The 23,197-nt window shown below is 45.0% G+C and overlaps 1 protein-coding gene across 1 annotated transcript in view; it reads left to right on the top strand.

The window, feature by feature from the left end:
• Positions 1-23,197, top strand: part of CUBN (cubilin) — a 256,038-nt gene that overhangs the window by 8,474 nt on the left and 224,367 nt on the right. Inside the window, exons 3-5 of the mRNA XM_069729494.1 lie at positions 3,867-3,962; positions 6,054-6,092; positions 8,164-8,265. Coding sequence (XP_069585595.1) covers positions 3,867-3,962; positions 6,054-6,092; positions 8,164-8,265 — 237 coding nt within the window. The remainder of the gene's footprint in view (positions 1-3,866; positions 3,963-6,053; positions 6,093-8,163; positions 8,266-23,197) is intronic.

Raw genomic sequence — 23,197 nt, 5'->3', positions numbered from 1 at the left:
CTTCATCTTGCCCCTGAGAGAGGGCCAACAAAGCTTTTTCAGCCTGAATCTCTTGGTTAGGTTCCTCATAGAGCAAACCCAATGCCAGAAAAAACGCATCTGCATTAAGCAACGCAGGGTCCCCTGGTGCCAATGCAAATGCCCAATCCTGAGGGTCACCCCGCAGGAAAGCTATAATTATCTTGACTTGCTGAGCAGGGTCTCCAGAGGAGCGAGATTTCAAAGAAAGAAACAACTTGCAATTGTTCCTAAAATTCAGAAAACGAGATCTATCTCCAGAAAAAAACTCTGGGACAGGAATTCTAGGTTCAGACATAGGAGCATGTACAACAAAATCCTGTATATTTTGAACCTTAGTGGCAAGATTATTCAGGCTGGAAGCCAAACTCTGGACGTCCATGATAAACAGCTGAGATCAGAGCCATTCAAAGATTAAGAGGAGGAGGAAGTAGCCAGGCTGCAATAAGGCTAGGCAGCAAACTCTGAGAGGAAAAAAAAAAAAAAACTTCCTCAGACTACTTATCCTCCTACTTCAGCCAATACAATTAACACTTTGTGGGCCGGTTATACTGTCATGATCCCAATGGCCGGAGATCACAAAAAGGACAAGCACAGATACAAACAAGCTCTAGGGCGATGGAACCTGAGCTGACCGCGACCCTGAACCTAACACACAAATAAAAGTAGCCGGGGAACGTGCCTACGATGATCCTAGACGTCTCGCTCCAGCCGAAGATCTAACTTCCCCTATCAGAAGAAACACAGACCTCTCTTGCCTCCAGAGAAATACCCCACAGCAAATAGCAGCCCCCCACATATAATGACGGTGAAATGAGAGGAAAGCACATACGTAGTATGAAAACAGTTTCAGCAAAATGAGGCCCGCTAAAGCTAGATAGCAGAGGATACAAAAGTGAACTGCGCGGTCAGCGAAAAACCCTTCAAAAAAACCATCCTGAAATTACTTGAACTCATGTGCCAACTCATGGCACATGAAAAGCAATTTCAGCCCACTAGAGCAACCAGCAGCAGAGAATCACATATCTGCAGGCTGGACCAAAAACCAAATTAAGCAAAACACCAAACAGGAAAATCCAAACTTAGCTTGTCCAGAAGGTTCTAGGAGCAGGGAGCAGAGGTAACAAGACACACTGGATACATTGATAACCGGCGAGGAAATGCCAGCAAAGCCAGGTTAAATAGGAAACTCCCATATGCTGATGGAACAGGTGGAACCCAGAAACCCAGGAAAGACAAGTCACCCAGTACCATCAGTAACCACCAGAGGGAGCCCAAAAACAGAACTCACAACATCCCACATCCCAGAGCTCGTCCTGTATGAGGTTTAACTATCAGGTCATTCCGGGTGCTCCTAATCACCAGGTCATAACACGCGTCCTGACTTTCAGCTCCCTTGGTGTGAGGCCAACATTAATGAGGCAACATGAGCAGGTGGCATAATAGATTATGTGAGTGCTATTGCATGAAATATAATTACGGATCTTAAACTCCCTGCTGCCGTCGGAGGATTTAAAGGTACCACATCGCAGGACATAGGGACATGCGACACAGGAACCGCAGGGGAAGCAACCAACCCTAGAGGCCCCAGAGTTAAAAATAGTCTGAGGTTTCATCACATAGTGGCTTCTGACGAGGTGGTCACTCAGATTTTTCCCCTTGCGTTGTGTCATGTAAGGATGCGATGGCAGGTGTGCCGCAAGGGCACCATCAGTATGTAGAACCGACCAATGTTTAGACAAGATCCCACGGATCTGCTCCCAGTGGCAATTGGAGATGGAAATTAACCTAATTTTGATTGATGCCTCTCGGTGCTGACTTTTGGGCACTAGAAGATCTTCTCTTCTCGTATATCTAGCTTGTCTGTATCCCCTCTTGATACACCGATGGCTATATCCCCTTTCCTTGAAGTGGTCCGCAAGGGTAGCTGACTGTCGCTCGAAGCGGGCCGCCGTCGAGCAAACCCGCCTGTTCCTCAGGAATTGACCAATTGGGATGGCTTTAATAGTCAAGTAACTATGCCGTGAGGAGGCATGTAGTAAAGAATTAACCACAGTATCCTTGCGGTATAGATCAGTCTCAATATGTCCGTCCTCCGCAACGCATAGAGTAATATCAAGAAAATCAATTTGGTGTGTATGATACCTAAATGTACATTTTAAATTAAACGAATTGGTGTTTAGTAGTTGCATGAATCGAGATAGGCTGGTCTCGTCACCCTCCAGATCATCAGAACGTCATCAATTTAACGAAACCAGCCCATCACTGGGTCTGCGGTGTGTGATCTGTCACGCTGAATAACCTGCCGCTCCCAAAAACGGAGGAACAGGTTTGCATATGACGGAGCACACACCTCACCCATGGCTGTACCCTGTGTGTGTAAATAAAACCTATCCCTAAACACAAAAAAATTGTGTGTTAGAACAAATTCCAGTAAATCCAAAATGAAGTCAGAAAAATGGCCATCCCAGTTGGTAGTCTCAAGGAAGAAGTGGGCAGCCCGAAGGCCATCGCTATGCCTAATGGAGGTGTAAAGGGACTCGATGTCGGATCAGAGTTTGAGCAGAATGTCATTACCATAAACAAACCGATTGTCTCGGAAGAGAGAATCATCACTCGATTGACTGTAGCCTCACAGTGATTTCTTTTCTGGACTCAGCAATCATGTGATCTTTGGAGCTGCTGGGTCCTAACAGACCCAGATCAGCTCTGCTGTGCAGCCAGGATGTCCTGCATGGATATGCTTGTACTGTGTACTGCGAATTTATAAAAATTGGTAAGAATGGTTTAGAACTATAATGGAGATACCTCCATACCCTGATACCAGTAAAGCCACCAACTGCTCATTTATGGCATATTATATGAATGCTATAGAGGGTGCAGAGGTAACAGTCAAACCCGGGAACTGAGGTGACCTAAAAAGTGGCCTCTTTGACTTTCTGAATTCTTTGGATGGATGGTAATGTATGTTGTAGAAGGTGAACATCTCCCAACTTTTTGAGTTTTTTGAAAATTCGCAAAAATGAGATGTCCACTTCATATAATCATAAAATACTAGAATGCTAGAGTTGGAAGGGACCTCCAGGGTCAACGGGACCTCCAGGTTCTTCATGTCCAACCCCCTGGTCAATACAGGATTCACTAAACCATCTCAGACAGATTTCTGTCAAGCCTCCTACACCTCTGGCTACGCCTTCTCTCCCGGGAAAAGGATTGGGTGTAAACCAACCTGGCATCATCTGTCCTGGAAAAGTCTGAAGGACACCATACTCAATAGATGGACATCTTGACCTATCAAAATCGGCAGGGTTGGTTGACTTTAACGTGGATGGGGGCCTTCAGTTAGCAGATACTGCAAAGTTTAATGGGTACCACACCCAGTTCAGTCACAAGGGGCTCTTGGATAGTGTCCTGACATCTATAGTTGGGGAAACATGGCTTGGACAACTTAGATTCTATCAATCCTTTACTATTGTGCCCTATAAATTAGAAAAAAATGGAAAATACAAGATTCTCTATGGCATACTAGGAAACACAGGGGCTAATGGCCACAGATGGTTTGGTAGAATGGTGAATTTATTGCAGCAATCAGCAAATAACTGGTAAAAATGAGAATTCTTTGACATCAATGCGTTTTGGGTTCCCTTTATCAAGCTAAAAAAGATAGATCTGAATTGCTTCTTATGGAGATAAGCAGCCCCAGAGTTGTTTAGCGGCCGCTCGTCTGCTCTTCTCCATTATTTGCTTGTTCAGCAAAATTGCATAATTTATTTTTTGTTTAAATCATGGAATATATATATTTCATTTTTTTGTTGTAAATATTGTAATAATATTCATTTTAATTCCAGATACAAAAAAATAAAGAGGAAATTGCTGTATTAAAAGCCAGTGATATTGGAAATAATCAGACTTTTACAAGCCAAATTGCTCAACTCAACACAAAGGTTTGTGGTTATTGATGGCACTTTGACAGCTGATGTTAGGTAGTTAAAGGGATTTACATGGACTGCAATATTGTCCCGGCACATGAACAAAGAGGTTGTGCGTCTCCACTGATTGATCAGTATAATTATTCATATCTTACTGTAGATCCTTGTGACTTCAGAAATGTATTTTTTCACGCGCTCCTGTCACCAGAGTTTACAATACAAAATGCATACATGATTACATGAGTCTCTTAAACCTTATGAGGTTTGTGTACTTATAATGACAATCCATGTCAGAAAGGCCATACAATCCTTTTTGAAAATGTAGTCTTAAGCTCTACCTAACCAGTCTGATTGACAGCTTATTTAGTGTCTCGCCTGTTTACCATTCCTCCTAAATCTATATCTATCAAACCTAACTGGAAGCTCCCAAGTGCCCATCCTCCCTACTGCTGCTAAATTTATGCCCATCAAACCTGACTGACAGATCCTCAGTGACACTCCTCCCTGCTGCTGCTGAATCTCTGTCCACCTAACCTGATTGACAGCTCCTCAGTGTCCCTCCTACTTGCTGCTGCTGAATCTCTGCCCACCTAACCTGATTGCCTGATTGACAGATACTCAGTGACCCTCCTCCCTGCTGCTGCTGAATCTCTGCCCACCTAACCTCATTGACAGCTCCTCAGTATCCCTCCTACCTGCTGCTGCTGAATCTCTGCCCACCTAACCTGATTGATAGCTCCTCAGTGTCCCTCCTACCTGCTGCTGCTGAATCTCTGCCCACCTAACCTGATTGCCTGATTGACAGCTACTCAGTGACCCTCCTCCCTGCTGCTGAATCTCTGCCCACCTAACCTGATTGACAGCTCCTCAGTGTCCCTCCTAATTGCTGCTGCTGAATCTCTGCCAACCTAACCTGATTGACAGCTCCTCAGTGTCCCTTCTACCTGCTGCTGCTGAATGTCTGCCCACCTAACCTGATTGATAGCTCCTCAGTGTCCCTCCTCCTTGCTGCTGCTGAATCTCTGCCCACCTAACCTGATTGATAGCTCCTCAGTGTCCCTCCTTCCTACCTGCTGCTGCTGAATCTCTGCCTATCTAACCTGATTGATAGCTCCTCAGTGACCCTCCTACCAGCTGCTGCTAAATCTCTGCCCACCTAACCTGAATGACAGCTCGTCAGTGTTTCTCATTCCTGCAAATGCTAAATCTATGCCCATCAAACCTAACTAACAGTTCCCCAGTGCCCCCTTATCACTGCTGCTGCTAAAGCTATGCCCATCAAGCCTGACTGACAGCTCCGACCTGCTGCTGAACCTTTGCCCACCTAACTTGATTGACAGCTCTTTAGTGTCCATCATTCCTGCAGCTGAATCTCCATACACCTAGTATGATTGACAGCTCCTCAGTGTTCCTCCTCCCTGTTGCTAAATCTATGCACATCAAGCCTGACTGACAGCTCCTCAGTGTCCCTCCTCCCTGCTGCTGCTGAATCTCTGCCCACCTTACCTGACTCACAGCTCCTTAGTGTACCTCCTTTCTGCCGCTGAATCTCCGCACCTCTAGTATGATTGACAGCTCCTCTGTGTCCCTCCTCCCTATTGCTGAAATCTCATACTGCTCAGTACAAGCTGCAGCTCTCAGTCAGGCTGCTGGGGGAGCACATACTGGATACACTTGGACTCATTAGCTCTATCTTTAGCTGTACACCAGCCTCATTAGGTCTAAGATCTTTATTTTGAAACAAATGTAGTGAAATCTGGTGACCTATCCACTTACACAAATTTTACTTGCAGTTCCACTTTTCACCATTACCGTTAACAATAATTTCCATAGACACCAGTGCAACAGCGCCCCCAACCTTAATCTTGCAATGGTGAAATTCAAGAAAATTGCTGATCTTGAGGCCTATGCACACAAGCATGGTAGGGCTTCGAACCATTATTCAGTTGTCATAGAAGTCTATGGGGCCTTCGTGTACCTCTGTTTATCTCAAAACCAAGTGACCATAACTGAGCTGCAGGTCCAGACAAAGCCGTATGTGTATGAATGTTGTTGTGATAGGTACTGATTGCATTTCTAATTTTTTTTTTTGTCTTTTGCCCTTAGTTAACAGATATTGAAAACCGAGTTCATCAGCTACAAGAGGTAAGACATGAATAAAGGCAGAAGGAATAAATATAGCAAGTCACACCCGGCCCTGGAGGTTACGGAGGCCTTCATAAGAGGACTAATACTTTTAAAGACTCATAATAGTTGGGAGCCATGTTGAAGATTTTTTCCATTGGGGCCTTTGAGCTTTCAAGTTATGCCGCTGTTTATATAATGATATGAATAAATACATATAGTTGCCTCATTAGCCAGAATAATCATCTATATTGATAAAGCAGCTTTCATGGTTCCTTATGTATGCTACATACGGTGTATCCAAAATGACACATAGAAAGCAAAGATTCATGATCTTACATTAATACATGACTTATTCGCCGCATAATTTGACCCTACTCTACAAATTATGGACATGCCCTTTAAGGAGCATTAGTTAGGTGCATTTTTATTTTTAATGATCAGGCCACTTTCTCATGCCTCGCCCTCTCCACTTGATCCAAGGATCTAATAAAGGACAGCTGTACTATAAATGATGAGAGTCGAAGGACCCTCAGTCCCCAGGTTCATGTGCTAAACTCGATTGTTTCTGTGAGGCCCATAGACAATGAATAAACTCAGCTGAGAGCCTTAATGCTGGAAAACTTCCAGGAGCTCTCAACTGAGCAGATTAACTCCTGCACTGCTAAAACAAACCTGCACCATTTAATATGAAGGTGAAGTCCTTCTTGCTACGTTCACACTAGCGTTGTGCGCCGCTGCGTCGGCGACGCGACGCACAACGCACCAAAAACCGCGTGCAAACACACGCAAAAACGCTGCGTTTTTCGACGCGTGCGTCGTTTTTTGACGAAAATCGGACGCAAGAAAAATGCAACTTGTTGCGTTTTCTTGGTCCGACGCTAGCGTCAAAAAAGACGCACGTGTCGGAAAACGCAACAAGCAAAAACGCATGCGTCCCCCATGTTAAACATAGGGGCGCATGATGCGTGCGTCGCCGCTGCGTCGCCCGACGCTAGCGCGACACACACTAGCCGAACGCTAGTGTGAACGTAGCCTAAACAGTGCAGGAGTAGGAGAAATCAGTAGGAAATCAGGAGAAATAGCAGCACATACTAAATTCTTCTTTGCAAAGTTTAGATTTTTTTAAATCACTAAAATTATAAAAATATTACATAACAAACGCTGTAAAAGCAAAACTTCAAAGATAGAATAGGTTTTTTTTCACCATTTCACTTCACTTGGAATTTTTTTCTGATCTTTTCAGTAAATTATATGGTCAAGATGACGGTGTCATTCAAATCTACAACTTGTCAACACTAAAATAAAAAAACATACATTATGTATGGGTATTGGAGAAGAAGAGCAAACAAAATACAAAAAAAATGAAACTTGTTCCTTCCCTTGACGGGATTGACTTATGATCATTCTTCTGGAGCGCACCGCTTCCCTGCCACCGGGCTTCCTGCTTGCTGGGGGATTGGTGCACTCCAGAAGATTGACAGTAAACAGCATGCGTGATGAGGACCAGACGAGCACAGAGATACTAAAGCTGACCGGCTCTAGCGATTCGGCCAGCTTCAGAGCAGAGCTTGCACTAAATCAAAGAGATTGCAAGTGTGCGCTCTTTGCTTAGGAAACCAGCCACCGCTGAAAGACTACGGAGGTGGCCGGTAACTAGGAAATGAGCGGTAAGCTATAAAATTCAAAATCTGTCCTTTCTCGAGATTGGAGAGGATTTTTAATGTTAAGTTAATTGCAAACTGGTTTGATTTCTACAAGCATGTTGCATTTTTACCCATTTAACAAAATGAGAATAACCGTTTAAAGGGAATCAGTCGGTAGGATCAACCCCCCTAAGAATAAAATAACTTGATATCTGCGATCCGATGTTTTATTCCAGAGTAATCCACATGTTTCTTAATATGTGAATGAGCAGTAAAGATCATTTACGAATTTAATATTTAAGAAAAATATTTTGAACAAACATTGAATACATAAGTCTTTCCCCTTAATTCTCCCCCTATTTCTGGTCAATGTAGTATATGTATATTTTAGTTCTCCTACTGGCAGTATCAGAGAAGTCAATTTATTTTCATCCTTTTTATTTCAGAAAATCAGCCGGAAAACGTGCACTACTACTCCGTGCCAGAACTCTGGAATGTGCCTCGATCTCGTAGATTCTTTCTTTTGTCTGTGCACCAATAATTGGACGGTAAGGAACCGACCTAGTGTTCAATCACTTATTAATGTTTCACTCAGATCCACATAATCTGGCTTCTCAGCTCAGGACAAGATCTGCAATAATACTCAAACCTGGCAGGGCGACAGTTAACCAATCCCTGCAGCTTTTAAATTGGTTGTCTTGTCTACAAAACTCATAACGCAACATTCCGTCCCAGATTCCGACTTCTGCTGGACCGGAGGAGAGCTCCACTGGGGTGTATCCGCTCTTCTTCTCTTATACAATGCTTCCTACCCTCTTTAATGTTTTCAACAAGAGTTCCTCCTTCTGAAGGACCTGTCCTGTCCTGCATTACACGTTCATCCCACTGGTTTAATGGGCATCATATAATGTCACTTGCCTTAAATATGAATTTTTTAACCTGGTGTAAATGCCGCTGTTCTCCTGAATCTAGAGATGTTTTTTCTTTTCTTTCTGTGTCTCTCCGTTCCCAATATACAGTTTCCTCTTCCCATTATATAAATCTAGCTTTATTAACCAAATGGGTGTGGTTATCAACTCTTTTCTCTGGGAGTCTTCTTGAGGGTCACTCCCTCCTAACTGAACACATACAGGTGCTTTCTCACAAATTTAGAATATCCTCAAAAAGTTAATATGTTTCAGTTCTTCAATACCAAAAATGAAAATCATATATTATACAGAGTCATTACACACAGAGTGATCTATTTCAAGTGTTTGTTAATGTTGATGATTATGGAATACTGCCAATGAAAACCCAAAAATCATTATCTCAGTACATTAGAATACTTTATAACACCAGCTTGAGAAATGATTTTAAAATCCTAAATGTTAGCCTACTGAATGTATGCTCAGTAAATGCTCTCAGTACTTGGTCGCGGCTCCTTTTGCATCAATTACTGCATCAATGCAGCGTGGCATGGAGGCGATCAGCCTGTGGCACTGCTGAGGGGTTATGGAAGCCCAGGTTGCTTTGATAGCAGCCTTCAGCTCGTCTGCATTGTTGGGTCTGGTGTCTCTCATCTTCCTCTTGACAATACCCCATAGATTCTCTATGGGGTTAAGGTCAGGCGAGTTTGCTGTCAATCAAGCACTGTTGTTTGTAAACCAGGTATTGGTACTTTTAGTAGTGTGGACAGGTGCCAAGTCCTGCTGGAGAATGACATTTTCATCTCCAAAAAGCTTGTCGGCAGAGGGAAGCATGAAGTGCTCTAAAATTTCCTGGTAGACGGCTGCACTGACTTTGGTCTTGATAAAACACAGTGGACCTACATGAGCAGATGACATGGCTCCCAAAACCATCACTGATTGTGGAAACTTCACAATTCCTGAGAATTCCGGACATTTTCTGCATGAAATCCGCAAGAAAACCGCATGCGTTTTTGCCGCGATTTTGCAGCGGTTTTGCCGCGGTTTTGACGCGTTTTTGACGCGTTTTTTTCCGGACACTTCCCAATGCATTTTGGAGTGGGAAATCCGCAAAAAAAAACGCAAAAAGATAGAGCATGTCCGGATTTTGTGCGGTATGCGTTTTTTTTTGCGGAAAAAAACGCATCATGTGCACAAAACATGCGGAATTCATTCTAAATGATGGGATGCTTATTGTATGCGTTTTTTTTGCGGTTTTATAGCGTTTTTATCGGGAAAAACCGCGAAAAAAACGCAACGTGTGAACACAGCCTAAACCTTGGAAATCAAGGTCCCAGAGTCTGGAGGAAGAGTGGAGAGGACACAATCCAAGCTGCTTGAGGTTTAGTGTGAAGTTTCCACAATCAGTGATGGTTTGGGGAGCCATGTCATCTGCTGGTGTAGGTCCACTGTGTTTTTGTGTGACATCTTTGGGGGAATTTTTAATTTTTTACTTGAAATACAAGTTTGTTTGCATTAAATTTGTTTTTTTTTTCAGTCCCATTTCATACAATCACTTTTGGATAAACATGTTTACATTTTTACCATAGGGTTTCATTAATTATTTTCTCTTCTACATCCTCTATGTATCACATTACGTAGAAGAATGCAAAATGTGTTAAAAAGTGAATCCCGATGACAAGATTTGCAACTCTTATGTCTACACTCCTAAACAATTTATTTAAATGTTGCTTGGTCTTATGGATCAGGAGAATAGTTATAAGTGTTATAGGTCCTGCCGTCCAGTCAAGCTCACTGATGAATTCATTTATACTGCAGTTATTCTGCAGTTTGCCATGTACTATGATACACAGAGGATGTAGAATCTAAACAGAACAAAGTTATGGTTGCATGCCTGCTGAATACAACCCCTGGAATGTAGCTTGAGTGATGCACTTTTTAAGTCTTTTATTGGGTTTTCCAACATAGTGACAATCAATGATGTAATACTTTGAATAGTCCGAGTGGTAAACTTCAAGGTTCATTTCTGGGGCCATTATATAATTCATATAGAGCATTACCAGCGATGTATCTGTAGATATCACCTAGTGCCATTTACTATTGACACATGACAAAATATGTGCTCAGACAAAAGTCATGTAACCCAAAAAAGACTCTCTAAATTCTTCTTATATGCACTTAGTGTTGTGTGTGTAATGTGTAAGTAGGTAGTGCAGCAGGTTGAAGGTAGTACGGCCCTAAGATGTAAAACCCAACATAGTGGAGTATTCAGATCTAGTGGACATTCAAGCTGTAACGCTAATGCCGGCACGCCTGCATGGGTCCCCTTTCCATTCATTCAGGGACGTCGACATGCTAAACCGCCTCGGCCACACGGCGTGGTCCCCAGCATGCTCCCTGCTTCCCATGTTTGTGTGCACAGCACTTTCCGGCAGCACGCCTAGTGTGCGTGCGCTCCCTTGCTCTTAAAGAGGCTGTGTGCGCACATGGTAATATGCTCCCAGCCAATAGCTGGGAGGCATCTGTGTATAAAAGACACCCTGCCCATTAGGGAGGTACCTTAGAAACCACTATAGTTTCCTAGTAGTTAGTAGTGTGTGCAACTGTATGTTGCCAGGTCATCCTGTGTCCTAGTATTCTGAAGTTAGAACCTGATCCCTGGTCCTTGTGAGGCCAAGTCCTGAACCTGCTCCCTTGGTCTGTGTGTGGCCAGTTCCTGAACCCAAATTCCTGGTCCTTCTATGGCCAGTGCCTTAACTTGCTCCCTTGGTCTGTGTGTGGCCAGTGCCTGAACCCACACCCCTGTTCCTTGTGTGGCCAGTCCCTTAATCTGCTCCCTTGGTCCGTGTGTGGCCAGTGCCTGCACCCACACCCCTGGACCTTGTGTGGCCAGTGCCTTCACCTCTTCACTTGGTCCGTGTGTGGCCAGTGCCTGAACCCAAACCCCTGGTCCTTGTGTGGCCAGTGCCTTCACCTGCTCGCTTGGTCCGTGTGTGGCCAGTGCCTAAACCCAAACCCCTGGTCCTTGTGTAGCCAGTGCCTTAACCTGCTCACTTGGTCCGTGTGTGGCCAGTGCCTGAACCCACACCTCTGGACCTTGTGTGCCCAGTGCCTTCACCTGCTCACTTGATCCGTGTGTGGCCAGTGCCTGAACCCACACCCCTGGTCCTTGTGTGGCCAGTCCCTTAATCTGCTCCCTTGGTCTGTGTGTGGCCAGTGCCTGAACCCACACCCCTGTTCCTTGTGTGGCCAGTCCCTTAATCTGCTCCCTTGGTCCGTGTGTGGCCAGAGCCTGCACCCACACCCCTGGACCTTGTGTGGCCAGTGCCTTCACCTGCTCACTTGGTCCGTGTGTGGCCAGGGCCTGAACCCAAACCCCTGGTCCTTGTGTGGCCAGTACCTTCACCTGCTCACTTGGTCCGTGTGTGGCCAGTGCCTGAACCCAAACCCCTGGTCCTTGTGTGGCCAGTGCCTTCACCTCTTCACTTGGTCCGTGTGTGGCCAGTGCCTGAACCCAAACCCCTGGTCCTTGTGTGGCCAGTGCCTTCACCTGCTCGCTTGGTCCGTGTGTGGCCAGTGCCTAAACCCAAACCCCTGGTCCTTGTGTAGCCAGTGCATTAACCTGCTCACTTGGTCCGTGTGTGGCCCAGTCCTGAACCCACACCCCTGGTCCTTGTATGGCCAGTGCCTTAACCTGCTCTCTTGATCCGTGTGTGGCCAGCTCCTGAACCCCCACCCCTGGACCTTGTGTGGCCAGTGCCTTATCCTGCTCCCCTGGTTGTGTTTGGCCAGTGCCTGAATTAGTGCCCGAGACTCGTGTGTCTATCCAATACTCCTTGCTAGGGTGGAGCGAAACGGGTCGTTCATTTTCAAAAGTCGCCGACTTTTGGCAAAGTCGGGTTTCATGAAACCTGATCCGACCCCTGTGCGGGGTCGGCCATGCGGTACGCGACTTTCGCGCCAAAGTCACGTTTCAATGACGCGAAAAGCGCCATTTCTCAGCCAATGAAGGTAAACGCAGAGTGTGGGCAGCGTGATGACATAGGTCCTGGTCCCCACCATCTTAGAGAAGGGCATTGCAGTGATTGGCTTGCTGTCTGCGGCGTCACAGGGGCTATAAAGGGGCGTTCCCGCCGACCGCCATGTTACTGCTGCTGATCTGAGCTTAGGGAGAGGTTGCTGCCGCTTCGTCAGAAGCAGGGATAGCGTTAGGCAGGGTCCATTAACCACCAAACCGCTTGTGCTGTAGCGATTTCCACTGCCCAACACCACCTTCGGTGTGCAGGGACAGTGGAAGCTACATTTTTTTTTTTTTCCCCTCAGCGCTGTAGCTCATTGGGCTGCCCTAGAAGGCTCCCTGATAGCTGCATTGCTGTGTGTACGCCGCTGTGCAAACCAACTGCTTTTTTCAAAGCACAAATCCTCTTGTTCCTTCCTTTCTGCACAGCTATCTTGTTTGTTTGTCCACACTTTTTATTTAATTTGTGCATCAGTCCACTCCTTATTGCTGCCTGCCATACCTGGCTGAGATTACTGCAGGGAGATAGTAATTGTTGGACACTCCCTGTTTTTTTTTTTTTTTTTTTTTTGTGGGAGATTAAGATTGGCATTTCTGCTAGAGTGCCATCCCTGTGTGTGCCATCTCTCACTCAGTGGGCCATAGAAAGCCTATTTATTTTTTTGCTTGATTTGGGTTATAAAATCTACCTGAAAAAATTACTACATCAATCAGTGGGAGAAAAATATTGGCCTCAGGGCTTGTGTGCCACTCTTGGCTCCTGTGTGTGCCATCTCTCAGTCAGTGGGCCATAGAAAGCCTATTTATTTTTTTGCTTGATTTGGGTTCTAAAATCTACCTGAAAAAATCACTACATCAATCAGTGGGAGAAAAATATTGGCCTCAGGGCTTGTGTGCCACTCCTGACTCCTGTGTGCATCATAACTCACTCAGTGGGCCATAGAAAGCCTATTTTTTTTTTTTTTGCTTTATTTGGGTTCTAAATTCTACCTGAAAAAATCAATAAATCAATCAGTGGGAGATTAATATTGGCCTTTGGGCTTGTGTGCCAGTCCTAAGCGTGCCATCTCTCTCTCTCAGATAGTGGGCCATAGAAAGCCTATTTATTATTTTTTTTATTGGGTTTATAAATTTTCCCTGGAACAAAAAAAAAAAAAGTGGCAGATTAATATTGGCCTCTGGGCTTGTGTGCCAGTCCTGAGCGTGCCATCTCTCTCACAAATAGTGGGCCATAGAAAGCCTATTTATTTTTATTTTTTTGGTTTTATAAATTCTCCCTGAAAAAAAAAAGGGAGATTAATATTGGCCTTTGGGCTTGTGTGCCAGTCCTAAGCGTGCCATCTCTCTCTCTCAGATAGTGGGCCATAGAAAGCCTATTTATTATTTTTTTTATTGGGTTTATAAATTTTCCCTGAAAAAAAATAAAAAGTGGGAGATTAATATTGGCCTCTGGGCTTGTGTGCCAGTCCTGAGCGTGCCATCTCTCTCACAAATAGTGGGCCATAAAAGCCTATTTATTTTTTTGGTTGATTTGGGTTCTAAATTCTACCTGAAAAAATCAATAAATCAATCAGTGGGAGATAAATATTGGCCTCTGGGCTTGTGTGCCACTCCTGACTCCTGTGTGCGTCATCTCTCACTCAGTGGGCCATAGAAAGCCTTTTTTTGTTTTATTTGTTTTCTAAATTCTCCCTGAAAAAATAATTTTATTTTATTTGGTTTCTAAATTCTTCCTGAAAAAAATCATTTTATTCTATTATTTTTTTTTCCTAAAGTCTCCCTGAAAAAAAAAAAAATCAAATCAGTGGGAGATTAATATTGCCCTTTCTGCTTGTGTGCCAGTCTTGACTCCTGGGTGTGCCATCTCTCTCTCTCTCTCCAATTGTGGGCCATAGAAAGCCTATTTTTTTTTTAGCTTGATTTGGGTTCCAAAATCTACCTGAAAAAATCACTACATCAATCAGTGGGAGATAAATATTGGCCTCTGGGCTTGTGTGCCACTCCTGACTCCTGTGTGCGTCATCTCTCACTCAGTGGGCCATAGAAAGCCTTTTTTTGTTTTATTTGTTTTCTAAATTCTCCCTGAAAAAATCATTTTATTTTATTTGGTTTCTAAATTCTTCCTGAAAAAATCATTTTATTCTATTATTTTTTTTTCCTAACGTCTCCCTGAAAAAAAAAAAAAATCAAATCAGTGGGAGATTAACCCCTTCGCGACATGCGCCGTACTAGTACTGCGCTGCCGGCACTGCATTAGTGCCAGCAGCAGTACTAGTACGGCGCACCGATCACCGCGGTCTCGCGCTGAGCGCCGCGGTGATCGGGTGCGGGGGTCAGCTGTATATGACAGCTGACACCCCGCAGCAATGCCCACGATCGGCGCTATCGCCGATCGCGGGCATTTAACCCCTCTGATGCCGCTGTCAGTAGTGACAGCGGCATAGAGGGGGATCGCGCAGGGACGGGGGCTCCCTGCGCTCTCCCACCGGAGCAACGCAATGAGATCGCGTTGCTCCGGTGACCCGGAAGGAGTCCCCGGATCCAAGATGGCCGCCGGACTCCTTCCGGGTCATGAAGTGACCTGGCTAGCCGGCGCCTGCTGAGAGCAGGCGCTGGAGAGCCAGCTAAGCTGCCTGTCAGATCGTTGATCTGACAGTGTGCTATGCACAGTGTCAGATCAACGATCTGATCTAATACAGAGATGTCCCACCCTGGGACAATGTTAGAAAGTTAAAAAAAAAAAAATAGAATGTGTAAAAAAAAATAAAAAAAAATCCCCCCTCAAAAAAAAAAAAACATTTCCCAATAAATCCATTTATTTATGTAAAAAAAAAAAAAAAAACAATAAATGTACACATATTTGGTATCGCCGCGTCCGTAACGACCCGCTCTATAAAACTGTCCCACTAGTTAACCCCTTCAGTGAACACTGCAAAAAAAAAAAAAAAAAACAAGGCAAAAAACAACGCTTTATTATCATACAGGCGAACAAAAAGTGGAATAACACGCGATCAAAACGACGGATATAAATAACCATGGTACCGCTGAAAACGTCATCTTGTCCCGCAAAAAAAAAGCCGCCATACAGCATCATCAGCAGAAAAATAAAAAAGTTATAGCTCTCAGAATAATGCGATGCAAAAACAATTATTTTTTTATATAAAATAGTTTTTATTGTGTAAAAGCGCCAAAACATAAAAGAAATTACATAAATGAGGTATCGCTGTAATCGTACTGACCCGAAGAATAAAACTGCTTTATCCATTTTACCACACGTGGAACGGTATAAACGCCCCCCCTAAAAGAAATTCAGGAATTGCTGGTTTTTGTTCATTCCGCCTCCCAAAAATCGGAATAAAAAGCGATCAAAAAATGTCATCTGCCCGAAAATGTTACCAATAAAAACGTCAACTCGTCCCGCAAAAAACAAGACCTCATATGACTCTGTGGGCCAAAATATGGATAAATTATAGCTCTCAAAATGTGGTGATGCAAAAACTATTTTTTGCAATAAAAAGCGTCTTTTAGTGTGTGACAGCTGCCAATCATAAAAATCCGCCAAAAAAACGCTATAAAAGTAAATCAAACCCCCCTTCATCACCCCCTTAGTTAGGGAAAAATAATAAAATGTAAAAAAATGTATTTATTTCCATTTTCCCATTAGTGCTAGGGTTAGGGCTAGGGTTAGGGCTAGGGTTAGGGCTAGGGTTAGGGCTAGGGTTAGGGCTAGGGCTAGGGTTGGGGTTAGGGTTTCAGTTATAATTGGGGGTTTCCACTGTTTAGGCACATCAGGGGCTCTCCAAACGCGACATGGCGTCCGATCTCAATTCCAGCCAATTCTGCTTTGAAAAAGTAAAACAGGGCTCCTTCCCTTCCGAGTTCTCCTGTGTGCCCAAACAGTGGTTCCCCCCAACATATGGGGTATCAGCGTTCTCAGGACAAGTTGGACAACAACTTTTGGGGTCCAATTTGTCCTGTTACCCTTGGGAAAATAAAAACATAGGGGATAAAATATCATTTTCGTGGAAAAAAAAATATTTTTTATTTTCACGGCTCTGCGTTATAAACTGTAGTGAAACACTTGTTGGTTCAAAGCTCTCACAACACATCTAGATAAGTTCCTTGGGGGGTCTAGTTTCCAATATGGGGTCACTTGTGGGGGGTTTCTACTGTTTAGGTACATCAGGGGCTCTGCAAATGCAACATGACGCCTACAGACCAATCCATCTAAGTCTGCATTTCAAATGGCGCTCCTTCCCTTCCGAGCTCTGCCGTGCACCCAAACAGTGGTTCCCCCCAACATATGGGGTATTAGCGTTCTCAGGACAAGTTGGACAAAAACTTTTGGGGTCCAATTTGTCCTGTTACCCTTGGGAAAATAAAAACATAGGGGATAAAATATCATTTTCGTGGAAAAAAAAATATTTTCTATTTTCACGGCTCTGCGTTATAAACTGTAGTGAAACACTTGTTGGTTCAAAGCTCTCACAACACATCTAGATAAGTTCCTTGGGGGGTCTAGTTTCCAATATGGGGTCACTTGTGGGGGGTTTCTACTGTTTAGGTACATCAGGGGCTCTGCAAATGCAACATGATGCCTACAGACCAATCCATCTAAGTCTGCATTTCAAATGGCGCTCCTTCCCTTCCGAGCTCTGCCGTGCACCCAAACAGTGGTTCCCCCCAACATATGGGGTATCAGCGTTCTCAGGACAAGTTGGACAAAAACTTTTGGGGTCCAATTTGTCCTGTTACCCTTGGGAAAATAAAAACATAGGGGATAAAATATCATTTTCGTGGAAAAAAAAATATTTTTTATTTTCACGGCTCTGCGTTATAAACTGTAGTGAAACACTTGTTGGTTCAAAGCTCTCACAACACATCTAGATAAGTTCCTTGGGGGGTCTAGTTTCCAATATGGGGTCACTTGTGGGGGGTTTCTACTGTTTAGGTACATCAGGGGCTCTGCAAATGCAACATGACGCCTGCAGACCAATCCATCTAAGTCTGCATTTCAAATGGCGCTCCTTCCCTTCCGAGCTCTGCCGTGCACCCAAACAGTGGTTCCCCCCAACATATGGGGTATCAGCGATCTCAGGACAAGTTGGACAACAACTTTTGGGGTCCAATTTGTCCTGTTACCCTTGGGAAAACAAAAACATAGGGGATAAAATATCATTTTCGTGGAAAAAAAAATATTTTTTATTTTCACGGCTCTGCGTTATAAACTGTAGTGAAACACTTGTTGGTTCAAAGCTCTCACAACACATCTAGATAAGTTCCTTGGGGGGTCTAGTTTCCAATATGGGGTCACTTGTGGTGGGTTTCTACTGTTTAGGTACATCAGGGGCTCTGCAAATGTAACATGACACCTGCAGTCCATTCCATCTAAGTCTGCATTTCAAACGGTGCTCCTTCCCTTCCGAGCTCTGCCATGCACTCAAACGGTGGTTCACCCCCACATGTGGGGTATCAGCGTACTCAGGACAAATTGGACAATAACATTTGTGGTCCAATTTCTCCTGTTACCCTTGGGAAAAAAAAATTGCGGGCTAAAACATCATTTTGTGGAAAGAAATAATGATTTTTTAATTTTCACAATGCTACATTCTAAACTTTAGTGAAACAATTGGGGGTTAAAAGTGCTCACCACACATCTAGATAAGTTCCTTAGGGGGTCTTCTTTCCAAAATGGGGTCACTTGTGGGGGGTTTCCACTGTTAAGGCACGTCAGGGGCTCTCCAAATGCGACATGGCATCCGATCTCAATTCCAGCCAATTTTGCATTGAAAAGTCAAATGGCACTCCTTCCCTTCCGAGCTCTGCCATGCGCTCAAACAGTGGTTTATCCCCATATATGAAGTATCGACGTACTCAGGACAAATTGCACAACAAATTTTGGGGTCCAATTTATCCTTTTACCCTTGGGAAAATAAAACATTTGGGGCAAAAAGATCATTTTTTGTGAAAATTAATAAAAAAAATTTTTTTACGGCTCTACATTATAAACTTCTGTGAAGCACTTGGAGGTTCAAAGTGCTCACCACACATCTAGATTAGTTCCTTAGGGGGTCTACTTTCCAAAATGGTGTCACTTGTGGGGGTTTCCACTGTTTAGGCACATCAGGGGCTCTCCAATCGTGACATGGGCTCCGATCTCAATTCCAGCAAATCTTGCATTGAAAAGTCAAATGGCGCTCCTTCCCTTCTGAGCTCTGCCATGTGCCCAAACAGTGGTTTACCCCCACATATGGGGTATCGGCGTACTCAGGACAAATTGTACAACGAATTTTGTGGTCCAATTTCTCCTGTTACCCTTGGTAAAATGAAACAAATTGGACCTGAAGTAAAAATTTTGTGAAAAAAAAGTTAAATGTTCAATTTTTTTAAACATTCAAAAAATTCCTGTGAAGCACCTGAAGGGTTAATAAACTTTTTGAATGTGGTTTTGAGTACCTTGAGGGGTGCAGTTTTTAGAATGGTGTCACTTTTGGGCATTTTCTGTCATATAGACCCCTCAAAGTCACTTCAAGTGTGAGGTGGTCCGTAAAAAAATGGTTTTGCAAATTTTGTTGCAAAAATGAGAAATCGCTGGTCAACTTTTAACCCTTATAACGTCCTAACAAAAAAAAAGTTATGTTTCCAAAATTGTGCTGATGTAAAGCAGACATGTGGGAAATGTTGTTTATTAACTATATTATGTGATATAACTCTCTAATTTAAGGGCATAAAAACTAAGAGTTTGAAAATTGCAAAATTTTCATAATTTCCGACAAATTTTTGTTTTTTTCACAAATAAATGCAAGTCATATCGAATAAGTTTTACCACTATCATGAAGTACAATATGTCACGAGAAAACAGTGTCAGAATCACCAGGATCCGTTGAAGCGTTTCAGAGTTATGACCTCATAAAGTGACAGTGGTCAGAATTGTAAAAATTGGCCCTGTCACTTAGGTGAAAACAGGCTTTGGGGTGAAGGGGTTAATATTTACATTTGTGCTTCAGTGACAGTCCTGCGTGTGTGGCATCTCTCTCATTTGTTGCCACCAACAACAGAGTGTGTAACATTGTGCCTGATTTTCCTTGCGGTCTCACCCACCTGTAAAGGGGTAGCTAAATCATACTGAAGTTATAGCTCACCGTGTAAGTTGTGTGACAGCAACAAATACCGTTAGTTTGGTTACGTTTTTAAAACAATGAGGAAGTCTGGTGGAAGAGGTCGTGGCCGGGGGCGTTCATTGTCAGCTGGTAATGAGGGTAGTGGTAGTGGTGGAGCATCAGCTGGTCTTGGTAAAAAAAATATTGCACCTAAGTCTGGAGCTGTGGAGCCAGGTTCGTCGTCTGGCTACACAAGGCCTCGAACGCTCCCTTTTCTGGGAGTAGGAAAACCGCTTTTAAAGCCGGAGCAGCAAGAGCAAGTTTTGGCTTATCTTGCTGACTCAGCCTCTAGCTCTTTTGCCTCCTCTCGTGAAACTGGTAAATGTCAAAGCAGCGCGTCGTTAGTGGATGTTCACGGTCAGGGACAAGTCGCTTCCTTGTCCTCTTCAGCAAAAACAACAACAGAGAAGAATGCAGCAGGCGACACAATGGGTTACTCCATGGAGCTCTTTACACATACCGTCCCTGGCTTAGAAAGTGAAGCAGTTAACAGTCCATGCCCATTACAAGTTGAATCTGACATGGAGTGCACTGATGCACAGCCACAGCCAGACTACTATGCTGGTCCTTTGACTCAGACCACAACATTGCCCTCGCAGGGTAATGATCAAGAATCAGACCCTGATGAGACTATGTTGCCCCATCACGAACGCTATACCACCGACCGACACGGTGACACAGACGAAGTTGCACACGAGCTACAAGAAGAGGTAATAGATGACCCAGTTCTTGACCCCGATTGGCAGCCATTGGGGGAACAGGGTGCAGGCGGCAGCAGTTCTGAAGCGGAGGAGGAGGGGCCGCAGCAGGCATCAACATCGCAATAGGTTCCATCTGCCGGGCCCGTATCTTGCCCAAAACGCGTGGCAAAGCCAAAACCTGTTGGAGGACAGCGTGGCCATCCGGTTAAAGCTCAGTCTGCAATGCCTGAAAAGGTATCCGATGCTAGAAAGAGTGCAGTCTGGCATTTTTTTAAACAACATCCAATTGATCAGCGCAAAGTCATCTGTCAAAAATGTTCAACTACCTTAAGCAGAGGACAGAATCTGAAAAGTCTCAATACAAGTTGCATGCATAGACATTTAACCACCATGCATTTGCAAGCCTGGACTAACTACCAAACGTCCCTTAAGGTTGTAGCACCCTCGGCCAATGAAGCTAGTCAGCAACGCAACATCTTTTCCGGCAGTGTAGGGCCACCATTTTCCGCACCACCTGCAGTATCTGTGCAGGTTTCTTTGTCAGGCCAAAGCAGTCAGGGTCAGGGAATCACCAGTTTCGTAGTAGGAAACACTGCATCTAGGGCACTGGCGGCAACAATACCATCTCCCACCGTCTCTCAGTCTGCCATGTCCACCGGCACCCCCGCTAGTTCCACGATCTCCAGCTCTCCAGTCCAGCTCACACTACATGAGACTATGGTTAGAAAAAGGAAGTACTTAGCCTCGCATCCGCGTACACAGGGTTTGAACGCCCACATAGCTAGACTAATCTCGTTAGAGATGATGCCCTACCGGTTAGTTGAAAGCGAAGCTTTCAAAGCCCTGATGGACTACGCTGTACCACGCTACGAGCTACCCAGTCGACACTTTTTTTCCAGAAAAGCCATCCCAGCCCTCCACCAGCATGTTAAAGAGCGCATCGTCCATGCACTCAGGCAATCTGTGAGCACAAAGGTGCACCTGACAACAGATGCATGGACCAGTAGGCATGGCCAGGGACGTTACGTGTCCATCACGGCACACTGGGTGAATGTTGTGGATGCAGGGTCCACAGGGGACAGCAAGTTTGGGACAGTTCTGCCTAGCCCACGGTCTAGGAAACAGTTGGCTGTAGCCGTTCGCACCCCCTCCTCCTCCTCTTCGTCCTCCTGCAGAAGCGAGAGCTCGTCCACAGACCGCAGTCGCACAACCACTCCATCCGCAGCTGCCACTGTTGCACACCAGGTCTCCCATTATGGGGCAGCTACTGGCAAACGTCAGCAGGCTGTATTGGCTATGAAGTGTTTGGGCGACAACAGACACACCGCGGAAGTTCTGTCCGAGTTCTTGCAGAAAGAAACGCAGTCGTGGCTGGGCACTGTAGATCTTGAGGCAGGCAAGGTAGTGAGTGATAACGGAAGGAATTTCATGGCTGCCATCTCCCTTTCCCAACTGAAACACATTCCTTGCCTGGCTCACACCTTAAACCTGGTGGTGCAGTGCTTCCTGAAAAGTTATCCGGGGTTATCCGACCTGCTCCTCAAAGTGCGTGGACTTTGCTCACATATCCGCCGTTCGCCCGTACACTCCAGCCGTATGCAGACCTATCAGCGTTCTTTGAACCTTCCCCAGCATCGCCTAATCATAGACGTTGCAACAAGGTGGAACTCAACACTGCACATGCTTCAGAGACTGTGTGAACAGAGGCGGGCTGTTATGTTTTTGTGGGAGGATACACATACACGGGCAGGCAGTAGGATGGCAGACATGGAGTTGTCAGGTGTGCAGTGGTTGAAGATTCAAGACATGTGTCAAGTCCTTCAGTGTTTTGAGGAATGCACACGGCTGGTTAGTGCAGACAACGCTATAATAAGCATGAGCATCCCCCTAATGTGTCTGCTGATGCAAAGTTTGACGCACATAAAGGATCAGGCTTCTGCAGCTGAGGAAGAGGAAAGCCTTGATGACAGTCAGCCATTGTCTGGCCAGGGCAGTGTACAGGACGAGTTAGCGGGCGAAGAGGAGGAGGAGGACGAGGAGGATGATGGGGATGATTATATTTTTAATGAGGAAGCTTTTCCGGGGCCACTGGAAATTGGTGGCGCGGCAAGGCCGGGTTCTGGTTTTTGGAGGGACACAAGTGACGTGGATTTGCCTGAAACTGCCCCTCAACCAAGCACAACCGCAGATTTGAGAACTGGAACTTTGGCCCACATGGCGGATTATGCCTTACGTATCCTCAAAAGGGACACACACATAACTAAAATGATGAACGATGACGATTGTCACGCCCGCACATACTTACCCGGCTTCTCCCATCCCTCGGCGCGCTCACGATCCTGTCCCGCGCCGCTCTGCCTCCTCGTTCGCCGGCTCTCGGCGTCTGGTCTCTTCGCGCATGCGCGGTCGCGTCTCCCCCGTCGCTGAGCCTTCTGGGAGGTCGCGACCCGGTGGCTCCGCCCCAACATGGCGGCGCCCATCGGGTATTTCTTCCCGGCGTCTTCCTAGGTAAGACGCCTTTGCTTTGTAGGTGCACTGTCTGCCGTCAGTGTCCCTATGCCCTAGGCTCCCCTGTACCAGTGTCTTTTCTCAGCCCAGTCCTTGCTTTGTCTCTGTATCCTGCCAGTCCGTGTTCCTGTTGTATCCTGCCAGTCCGTGTTCCTGTTGTATCCTGCCAGTCCGTGTTCCTGCTGTAT

This window comes from Ranitomeya imitator, chromosome 6 (assembly GCF_032444005.1).
Source record: "Ranitomeya imitator isolate aRanImi1 chromosome 6, aRanImi1.pri, whole genome shotgun sequence".
NCBI lineage: Eukaryota > Metazoa > Chordata > Amphibia > Anura > Dendrobatidae > Ranitomeya > Ranitomeya imitator.
Note: the sequence above shows the minus strand (reverse complement) of the source record. Positions and strands in the feature narration are given on the sequence as shown.